This window comes from Juglans microcarpa x Juglans regia, chromosome 4S (assembly GCF_004785595.1).
Source record: "Juglans microcarpa x Juglans regia isolate MS1-56 chromosome 4S, Jm3101_v1.0, whole genome shotgun sequence".
In the NCBI taxonomy this organism is placed as follows: Eukaryota; Viridiplantae; Streptophyta; class Magnoliopsida; order Fagales; family Juglandaceae; genus Juglans; species Juglans microcarpa x Juglans regia.
In genome coordinates, this window is record NC_054601.1 from 2,972,112 (window position 1) to 2,983,785 (window position 11,674).

The 11,674-nt window shown below is 31.8% G+C and overlaps 1 protein-coding gene across 3 annotated transcripts in view; it reads right to left on the minus strand.

Moving 5' to 3' along the window:
- The window catches only part of LOC121262370 (calcium-transporting ATPase 8, plasma membrane-type-like), a 33,723-nt gene extending 23,873 nt beyond the window's left edge, over positions 1 to 9,850 (minus strand). Inside the window, exons 1-6 of one of the 3 annotated variants that reach the window (XM_041164822.1) lie at positions 9,702 to 9,850; positions 9,159 to 9,349; positions 3,554 to 3,665; positions 2,891 to 3,051; positions 2,388 to 2,504; positions 2,264 to 2,303 (exon numbers count right to left, since the gene is read on the minus strand). In XM_041164822.1, the coding sequence (XP_041020756.1) occupies positions 2,264 to 2,303; positions 2,388 to 2,504; positions 2,891 to 3,049 (316 nt within the window). In that variant the 5' untranslated portion in view covers positions 3,050 to 3,051; positions 3,554 to 3,665; positions 9,159 to 9,349; positions 9,702 to 9,850. Of the gene's footprint in view, positions 1 to 2,263; positions 2,304 to 2,387; positions 2,505 to 2,890; positions 3,052 to 3,189; positions 3,239 to 3,553; positions 3,666 to 6,400; positions 6,448 to 9,158; positions 9,350 to 9,701 lie in introns of those variants that run through there. The other 2 variants (XM_041164823.1, XM_041164824.1) reach the window with 2 other exon arrangements.
- Positions 9,851 to 11,674: the final 1,824 nt, after the last annotated feature.

Below are 11,674 nucleotides of genomic sequence, written 5' to 3' on the forward strand. Positions count from 1 at the left end.
CCCACAAAAGACCAAAGTCTTTAAAGAGTCGAGCGTGCTCTTGGCCTAGGTTCATGGTAGGGCCCATTTCTTCATCCACTCTCCTTAAAAGCCGATTCACTACATCTCTCATGTCCAGCAGTTGCTTTTTCAGAGAGTTGAAGTCCCTGGTCAAGCAACCTACACAGCCGACAGTTGCCCATTTCGTGTTTGCCTTGGAGCTATGAACCACAGATGATTCAAAGTGTGTCCTCTTTTGGTTTTGTTGTTCCAACGAATACAAAACCACTCCCATATTTCCATTTTTGCCCATGTTTTGACGTTGTGCCCCTGTCAAACCTTCCAACACCGCCTTGTATGATCTTTCGACCACCATGCCCAACCCTGTTGTTCCATCTTTACCCCACTTCGCTTAAGGCCTCGTTTGCATTCAAAACCCACCTCAACTCATCTCATCTCATCATCACAACTTTCTCAAATTCTCACACAAAATATAATAAACAATTCAACTTTTTCAAATCCCAAAACAACTTTCCCAAATTCTCACACAAAATTTAATAAATAATTCAACTTTTATTCTACCATTCACAAATTATCTCAACTCATCTCTGAATCCAAACCACTCCTAAATGTAGTGCTCTTCCATCTTTTCCTACTACTACTCTTTTTGGCACACCGGAAATTTTCATTACATTGTCAGGTGCTCTGTCACAAATCTCCCTCAGCTCCAAAGCCAACTGTCTCCACCCCTTCCCTTCCACTTCTTCAAGATGATAAGGATGCCTCTTCTCCCACCGCCATCGTACTTTATAATCACTAAATATATGTCGTAATCATTGGAGTTGCATTGGACATCTACAGGGAACAAAAACTTCTTAGTCCGATCCTTCTATAAAGTATTATCGACCCACCCCCCAAATGCATTCCCTTGGAAGTGCATATGGAGTAATGCTCCCCTCAAAGTGGCTTTCTTTGGTTGGCTGGCATCTTACGAGAAAATTTTGACTATCGACAAGCTGAGAAGGCGTGGCCTCTACTTAACAGATACTTAACAAATTGGTGCTTCATGTGCAAACATGACAGTGAATCAGTGGATTACCTACTGCTTCATTGCGAAGTAGTTAAGGCTTTATGGAATGAAATTTGTAGAAGGCTTGGTATGGCATGGGTAATGCCTAGAAGGGTGTGATTGAGTTATTGGCATGCTGAAGAGGAATCCGGGGCAGCGGACAGATCACCGCTATTTGGAAGATGGTGCCACTTTGCCTAATGTGGTGCACATGGAATGAGAGGAATAGTCGTTGTTTCGAGGACAGAGCGCACACCGGAAGGGTTTAGGGACTTTTTACCATACCTTGCTACTTTGGGCTTCTTCTATTGTACTGAATAGAACATTTTTTAATGACTTCTATGCAGCTTTTTTTTTTTTTTTTTTTTTGATAAGTGACTTCTATGCAGCTTTTCGCAGCACTTAGCTTGTAATTAGGGTTTTTTTGTATACTCTCTATGTACTCGGGCCTTGCCTATTTACGTAGATTAATAACATCTTTTCTTATCAAAAAAAAAAAATCATTGGAGTTGCATTGAGCTATGAAAGATTTACTGTCGTAGCGAGAAGTTCTGATAAACTCTTTGGCATCCGACCGGGAGCACTCCTCTAGGGTCTTCACTACCCATTTCACAGTAAATGTGCCCAATACTAGTTCCTTTACGACCTTTGTGCCTCTCTCTACAATGCACACCCATTGACCACCTTCCATCGATAATTCAAAAATTTTTTATTCTAGGAGGATCAGTTTTGCTAGTCCCATCTTTAAAAGATTACACCCTTAGGCCCGGTTTGGATACAAAAGTCCCCCCAACTCGTCTCAACTCATCTCATCTAATCATTACAATTTTTCCAAACTCTCACACAAAATATAATAAACCCTTCAACTTTTTCAAATTCTAAAACAATAATAATATTTTATTCAACTTTCATCTCAACTCACCATCTAAACCTCCCCTTAATAACACTAAGAAACTTACTAACACCTATTACATAAATATATAAAATCTCAAGAACAAAAAATATATAAAAAGATTCATGCAAACACAAGTACAAATCTGGTAACAAGAGGACAACTAAATGTGATTGTTCTAAATAATTGGGAACCAAAATGTCACATAATTGATCTTTAAACAACAGATAATCACACAAAGAACTTGTAACAAATTAGAAGTTCAACCAGAATTGGAGGTACGTACACTAACAAAGCACAAAAAAGTAAAGATGTAGAAGTACCATTTTCTGGAGTCACGCCCAACTTGAATATTTGAGCAGCCTAATATAACCAATTTCATAAATTCAGAGACATATTCTAGCTACGAAGAGCACAAGTAAAATAAGGCCTAAGGAATTATATTACTCGTATGGCTTGAACATGTGCTCTAACAGTCCTTATCCGTTGCTTCCTCTCGTCTTCCCTCTTCAAGTCCAGGGTATAACGAAATCGACGAGAAGCATTCAGCACAAGTGCCGCTTGCTACAGATGAAAAAGTGGAGTTTAGCCCAAAAGTTCTATGCAACATTGTCTTCAAAATACAACGAAGTTAATCGAGCAACCCTGAGAAAGTTTTCACTAGCAAGGGCGACGCATCCTCTATATTTTGCGGCGCACATATCCATATAACGATAGCAATAAAAATTCATTTAATCTGCTTGTGTATTCTGACCAGTTAGACCATGTTCGTTTTATTTCCTAAAGAAGCATGATACGACACGCCTGGTAGCGAACTTAGAAACACGAAATCAATCAAGAAGCCACCCAATCACCAAACCATAGGAAAACATCCTAATGGAAATGACAAATCAGAATGAACTAAATTCTAAATACGCAGAAAGAGAGAGGATTGAAAAGCGAAAACGTACCCTCCAGCGGCGGAGACGCTCGATTGAGGCATTCTTAGTGCTGGTAATATCGAAAGGATCGGACTCATCTTCGTCGATTAGTTCGCCTCCGGAGGGGCTTCCCCTGGCCTCCAAATCGTTGTTACGCCGGCGGCGGGGCGAACCCTTGAGGAAACTCATTTCTGTCGCAGGAGAGATGGCACCGTTATACCGATCAAAAAAAGTGACGGCACCGTTACAATCTAATTCTTCACTTATTCAACAAAAATCAAGAACAACACACATTTCTAGACTTCGTATTTCCCTTCTTCAGGAGGTACCAAATCCCAAAAAATGGGCACCGTTTCGTGTTTTCTCTGGGTTTGGGAGTAAGGACAAAGACATTATAATTTTTTTAAATTTTTATATAAAATATAATAAATAATTTAAATTTTTTTAAATCTCAATTTATTTTTTTTAAATTTTAAAAAATTAATATTTAAAATTAATATCTTTTTAAACTTTCATTTATCGTCACCATCAAGACCGGTTTCTTTGACATTAGGGTTTCATTCATTTCGTTCAAAAGCCAATAATTATAATAATAATAAATCAAACTTTATTTATTTTTATTTTTCCAAATAAAAGAAAGAAAAAGTTTAAAGACTGTACAGTACTTTTTTTTAATAAAAATGAAAAGCTTACCTGGGGAACGATTTTGTTAAACCCAGGGGAGTAAAATCAAATTTACTCCTCTTCCTCGAAGAGCAGCCTCTATCTCTCTGCGTCGACGTCTTCCTTTGAATTCTTTGTCTTTCTTCGATAAACATGGAGAAACGGAAGGTTAGGATTATCACAAAAATAATAAATGATCAAAATCAACCTATTTATAGTAAGCATTAAAAAAAAAATTACGCAAAACGTTATTTTCTTGTGCTGAGGAGATCATTGTTTAATGACACCCGTTATTAGTTTTTTTTTTAATTATTCTTATTTGATAATCAGTAATACTAAACAACCTCCTCAACTTCTACGCACTATATTTTTTTAAATTTTTAAATTTTTTAATATTTTTTTGAATTTTTTTTAAATTAATTTAATTATTCTATTTATTATTTATATATTAAACATTAGATAAAAATAATAATAATTTAAAAAAATATAGCGCCTAAAATTGCGTGAATAGTAAAAAGTTGTTTTGAGTTTTTCTTTCGGAATTTTGAGAACTACGCGTCATGATCATTGACGCATTTTTTTCCTCTGAGTAATTGCCGGCCATGAATCATGCATGTTCAACACGTCAAGTATCGAATCAAAGTTTAAAATCACATTCTTCAGATCTTAAAAGTGGATCTCCCACTCTTCTCAGCTTCTGCGAACTTTCCCGCTGCTTTTACTTCTTAAAAAAAGTACACAAAATCCTATAAATATAAATTGATACTGTTTTATATAGATTAAATTTATTTTATAATAAACAAATTTTATTTTTATAAATCTCTTGACTCATTTGATTATATAGATAAGATGAGATAAAAATTAAAAATTAAATAAAATATTATTAAAATATAATTTCTTAATATAATTTTGTTTTGATTTCACAAACCATTTCATTTCATCTCATCACAACATTCAAATACCATTTAGACATAAATACTTTTTAATTTCAATTTTTCAATTTTTTATCTAATCATTATCTAATAATTACAATTTTTCTAAACAAAACACAAAAAATATTCAATTTTTTCAAATTCAAAAATGAAACTTATATTACAAAGTTATATTCAAATAATATTTTAACTTTATAATATTTTTATTTAACTTTTTTATCTCATTTTTTAAAATTTCATAAAAATCTTAATTCAAACTATTTTATTATTATTCACAAATAATCTCATTACTATTTATAAATTTATCGTCTAGTCTCGTATTATTTTATCTAATTATATCTCATCTCATTTATATAACTAAATGAGACTTTATTAAATTTCTATTAATACTATATTATAAAAAGAAGAAATCACATTCATCATAACTTAGCGAGTACGTACAACCTAGGAACCTACAATTTTGGATAGTTTTATTTGAATTTAGAGTGAACTTATTTTATCTAATTATTATAATTTTTTTTAAATTTTATATAAAATATAATAAATAATATTGATATTAAAAAATAATATTTAATCTAAAGTGAATCTATTCTCTTTAAGTAACTTCAAACTTTCTAGCCTCTTTTTACGGTAGTAGGTGAGTGGGTGGGAGTTTCCAGGTGTGGCTGGGCATCAATTACAAAAATAGAAATCTAGAACTGTGGTGCCGTTTGATTAGGAATGGTTGAGGTGAGATAGTTTTTAACGTTGTTTTTATTTTAAAATTTTAAAATATTAAATTATTTATTATATTTGATATAAAAATTATAATAATAAAATGAGATTAGATGAGATGAAATATTTCTTATATCTAAAAATTTTATTCATCGATCATTTCTATACTACACATTATATATAATTTTTTATCTTTTTAATTCTTTTTCCTTTAATAAATTATGTGGTGCAGGATAATAAATAAACAAATTTAATTAGTTTAGCTGTAACAAAACTAAAAAGAATTAAAATAAATCTATTATACAAGATGATAAGTAGTAAAACTTTCTTTTAAATATTAAGATATATCTAAAAAGTCCAAGCTAGGTGACCAAAACAATTAAACCAAGAGATATATAACGGCAATATTCATAAGCAGCAAACCAATCATGTCATGAATATGATAATTAGGAGCTCGAAGATACTGCAAGATGGATTTTTGTATCCCGTGTTAATAAAAGACGATCAAATGAACAAGATCATTAACGTGATAGGCGTTCAAGAATTGTTTTGGTTGTCGAGCTTCAAGTGTTGTCATTAGAAGAAAGCGTCCTATCATGAACAAATTCTCGTCAATATTTGCAACTTTGTCTGTGGAGTTGTCTGCTAAAAACTCCGACAAGCAGAAAAATGTCTAGACAAATTAAGAAGTTTACAGCACATGAACGATGAAGATCATATCCTAGTGGTGGCAATGTTTGGCAATGCCACGCACTGCATGCATGCAGTATAAAAGCATCTCTAAAAGTCATAAGGAAGACATGGTTGCATGGCTAACAAGCATGGGCAAATTGTTCTAAGCTAAGGGTACGTGGCGAACTGCTGTTGCGGCGCCCGACCGATCACAGACAAAGATCAGAAGAAGATATGTACAAATATTGCACGCGATAATGTTATCTACAACTTTCTTTTTCTTTCTTTTTGAGGCTCTAAATGGCTTGCATGCATGCATCAAGTTACAGGTTCATGAGCACTAGTACTTTCTAAAGGATGACTACTAAGCTTTTCCAACTAACTAATGGCGCCTGTAATATTTATCCGTGCATTTAAGCTAACCTTTTCACGGAGAAAAATGAGGCCTGCGTAGGGGACAATTCCTGTCATGTTTGATGGACCGCTTGTTAAAAAGCTTCAGGTAAAATGCTAAAAATCAGTTTGCTTCTTAGCAGAGAGAGAGAGAGGGAGAGATTACTCTTGGACTGAAGTGTTAAAGAGATGCCAGATTGTTGCTGATTAACGCTGTCTCCGAGAGAAATATAAGAAAACGTTACTTTCTTATATACCAGTCCAAAAGAATAAATAAATAATATTAAAATTAAAAATAAAAAAAAGAAGAAAGAAAGAAAGAAAGAAGGAGGAAGGAAAAATCTTTACGTATCTTACAAGTTTTCGGTGGATCCTTTATTACAAAGTTTTCAGTGGATTGTGATTTCCGCCGCCTGGTTGAAAAAGAAAAATGATTTGTATAAATTTCAATATATAAATTTTATAAGCTGCTACTTCCATAAAAGAAGGCCATTGAAATAGCTACCGAATAAAATAATAATAAAAAAATTAAAAAAAAAAAAAAGAGGAGGAAGGAAAAGAATCATTTGCGTATCTTACAAGTTTTTGGTGGATCATTTATTACAAAATTTTCGGTGGATCGTGTTTTCCGCCGCCTGGTTGAGAAAGAAAAATTATCTGTACAAATCTCAATATACAAATTTTATAGGAGTGCTACTCCCATAGAAGAAAGCCACCAAAACAGCTATCGAATAGGCAAAAGAAAAATTGTCTTTTTTTTGTTGTTTTTTTCAAACATTTTTTAAAATTCATTAAATATTTAAAAAAATAAAAATTAATTTTAAAATCCTTACTAAACAAGTAAATAAAAAAATAAAAATAAAAAATTCAATCGATGGCCACCTTCTATGGGAAAAGCATTTCCCAATTTTATATAGGTACATTATAAAAAGGTGAATCCACCATAAAAAAAAGATTAAAAATAAATTTCAGTGAGATTCACATTTTTATAAAAGATTTGGGCGAAACTTGTCTTTTTTTAGACTAGAAGTACTAGTACTCTTAAAAAAGAGAGACAAATAAATTAGATCATATAATAATTATGGTATTTATATTATTTTTTAAATTCCTCCAAACATTCATGTGATTTACCTCTTTTATATTGAACTCCAATTTTAAAATTCACTAATATCCTTAAAAATATTAAATAATTACAATCCCATGATCGAGCATTGATTATATTCTTAACATATCTCTGTCGTTAGACATTCACTAGAAGAAAAATGATCATTTGTAACAGATCATTTATAACGATAATGGTTATTCACGACGAAAATAAATTCTTTTTAACAGAAAATAGTCATTTTCGTAAAAAAATAATTGACAACAGATAAGTAATTTTCTTATTATAAATTCGTCTCCATTTTTTACTAGCAGAGAATACGTGGAGGCCATGACGTTGAGATAGAATTTTGAAAAGGGTCAATAAAAAACAAATAAGGGTGGGTGTATATATATATATATATATATATATATATATTTATATATATAGATGCTAAGATAATTAATCTTCTCAAAGAACAAATCAGTACCACATGAATATTGAATGGCGTGGATGGATCCTGCCCACTAGCTAGCTCGAGCTAGTAGTTGTGACTAATTTCTTTTTGGTAGAAGCCACTAGCTAAATTGAATGGCATGGATCCTGCCACTCATGCATATAGAGCTTGGCGCTCAAGAAGCACAAGTGGATATAGAATATGTGGTTAATTTTAAAAAATAATTTTTTTATAAAGAACTTCACTATATAATATATAACGATACAGTTGAATAATTATAGTCCGATGAAGAAGAAGAAAATAATATATATTTTATATATATCGCTGGTATTTTATTGAATTTTGTATCTTCATCGTATCAAAATTTTTAGTTTTATATATAAATAGATTAATAGGATGGGTTTGGATGCTGGGTGATTTAAGAGGGTTTGTAAATATTAATAAAATAATTCTAACCCATGGCACACGGTTCGGACATTGTGGCCCTTGTCAATGTCAGTCATGACTCAGAACTGCGCATGCACAGTCAGTACTACTTACTCCATACGTGATGTTCGTAGCAACTTACGTGAGATTGAGGATTTGTCAAATGTAGTAAAAAAACAAAAGTCGAAACCGAAAGTCTCTGTTTTAAATATGATAATTTCGTTTAGAGTCGTGTCACAGTCATCGAAAATTTGTCTAGAGATATTCCGAATCGTACATTTTATTTTTTTTATATATTTTTTTAATTATCATAAAGATTTTTAAAAAAATTCAAAAATTCAAAACATTATTAAACAAAACTTCTTTAATTATTAAGTAAAAATAAAAATAAAAATTTCGGAAGAAATCTTCGAGATTCCAAGCTGCATCTTTCTTTCGTTTAAAGCCTGGACGTTCTTTGCATGTGAACTGGAACTTTATCCTTATCATGTCATACATATTATCCTTATCATGTCATACATATCATGCCATGTGTGGAGTACCATGTTAATTTATTTCTAGCAGATGTACGTGTATGTGAAATAATTGCACGAAGCTTTCTTTGAAGTTTCCTTTTATTTATTTCCGGCGGTGGCGTCTTTTTTTTTTTTTTTTGGGAGAGTAGGTTTTGAGAAGTTTTGCCAATTAGGTCAGAGACTTTTGGCAACGGTACTGGTGTCTTGTTAACAATAATCAATACATGATCATGATCTAATATATATTATATCATAATTAATCGTCCACGCCCAGAATCATATTCGATCTATTTATCCATCTATCTATCTATCTATTCCTGATCTGATGATCCCGGCCCCCTTTTCAACGCTTTGATGCTCAGATACGTACCTTTACAAGAGACCGGATGCGATCGAACAAGGATTATTATTATACATTAATTAGAATAATGCAGAAGATACGTACCTGGTTGAAACCGACCGGCCGATCTAGCGGCCAGGAATTGAAGCAGCCCCCAGGAACGACGAAGCTAGCTGATCGTCTCTGCACTTGTCTAATTGATCAAAGAAACTCGAGAATCTATCTCCTCCTCATGTTGTCCCCTGGATCGTAGAGAAAAGATAGATCTAATACTTGAATAATAGTTTGCAGTGCTACTGTCAAAACCATGCATTATTTTTGTCAAAAGGCAAGGAACAAGAACAAATTAAGATAGATATATATATATATATATATATATATACACATCATGATGTAGCTATAAAATTGGGAAGCATAAATAATGGAGTATTTCTTTTTATTATTTTCTGCTCATCAGAAGAATAAATAATGGATCAGTAGATTACGCATAAATCACCAAATATAAAGAGCTTAATTCCATCTACATTGGACGGCCCCTTTATTCGATTCTCAAGTCCTTTAAACGAAGAGCATACATGCCGGCATTAGCGAAAAAGCAAAAACAAAAAATCGAGATTTAAAAAGTTCCAAGTCAATGCATTCTCAAACCTGATACCGGACTTCCTCGAAAAACAAGCTGAAAATTTTGGATGCAAGTGTACGTACTTTGCCTCCCCCGGCAAAGAAAATTGTAATGACCACTACTGTTAGGTATCAAAAATCAGAAAAAAATTCTAAACCATATAGCACGCGGGTCATGATCATGATCATAAACGACTTATATAATGTCTATTCCACCATCATAGAATGTTCGTGGTAATTTCTTTGATTGTTACAGATCTGTTTTAGAGCATTCCTATTAGTCTATGCATATATATATATGTATGTTAAGTCATATTTATATAATATGACCTTAAAATTCTCTACATTGGCTTATGCATATCTAAATATTTAGCTAGTTATGAACAATATTTATCTAAATTTGGATAAGTACTACTATTAACTCTACAAAACATCTTTTAATCATTATTTCTCTCTCCTTCCACTCTCTCTCTCACAATCCTTTCATTTTCTCATTCATTCAACAACACAACAAATATTCACCTGCACGTTCATTTTATTATTATAATATATTATATATTTTTTTTTCATTTTATTATATTTTTAATATAATATATAAAAAAATTATATTTTTTATTATTGCATTTGTATTATTAATGTCAAATGTATGTAGTGGATGCTAATTGCAAAATATATATAAAAAAATTGATTTTAGCAAAATAATAATAATAATAATAATATAATATTTTATTATTATTTTGTCTCAAATATGCATAAGATAATGTGGAAATTTTGCTTGAGTGGCAAAGTGGTTATGCAAAAGAGGTGATTTTACATATGCATATGTATAGACCAATGCTAATGCTCTTATAATAAATTTTAAAAATTTATAAGTTTGTTTTTATAAAATTTATTTAAAGAATAAGTAATGTTATTACATACAATCGTATAGTGCATAAGCATCTTGCAATAGCTTTGAAAATAGTGGGATTCACTATTAAAAAATTAATTTTTTTCCTGTTAATCCACTACAACAAAAAATACTTTTTTAGGACGATTTTGTTTTGGAACGAAATAAAAATCGTCTCAAAAAGTGAGATTTAGGGACGAAATTCAGATTTCATGCCAAAAAAATGACGGAAGAACAATACCGTTGGAACGCGTTTGAACGGTATAGTTAGGGATGAAATATTTTGTCCCTAATAATGAAACCTTTCGAATGTAATGTTTTAACATTCGGACGGTTAAATTTAACCTTCAAACGTATACTTTGGCGCGTTAAGTAAAATTATTATAGTGGAAAATTGCTCTACCGTTCGAACGTACAATTTTTACTGTTCGAATGATGAATCAGCATTGTTCGAACGTACATTTTGGTGCGTTAAGTAAAATTATTATAGTGATAAATTGCTCTACCGTTCAAACATACAATTTTCCTCGTTCAAATGATGAATCAACAATGTTCGAACGTACAACTTTCACCGTTTAAATGATGGATTAGCACTGTTCGAACGTTATTTGTCGGGTTCAAGTAGTGATCATATGTTTTTTTTCAAAGAATTATATTTATATTAACTAGTAATTATAAGAAATTTATTAATTAAATAATAGGAATAGTATAAATCAATAATTAGTTTAGAAAATATAAAATAATACTAATTCATAATTAAATATTAAATTTACAAAGCACTAAATATTGTCTATTCTAAAAACAATAAATAAATAAATAAATAAAAGATAAAAAGTACTAAGACCCTAACTTTTTGCACACTTCCTTGACTGCAGCTAAGCGTTCCTCTATCTGTGTCAGTTGAGCACTAATGGTGACCTGAGTAGCATACATGGCATCAAGCTTCGTACATAACTCAAATATGCTAGCAGTAATCTTTGTACGAAACTCAGACACAGCAGAATGGACCTCTATACGCACTGCATCGATCACTGCTAATGTCTGTCCGCTAATCATTGCACGCATGATCTCAACCGTGTCCTCACTAGTAGCCTTGTGTACTAATGCCTCG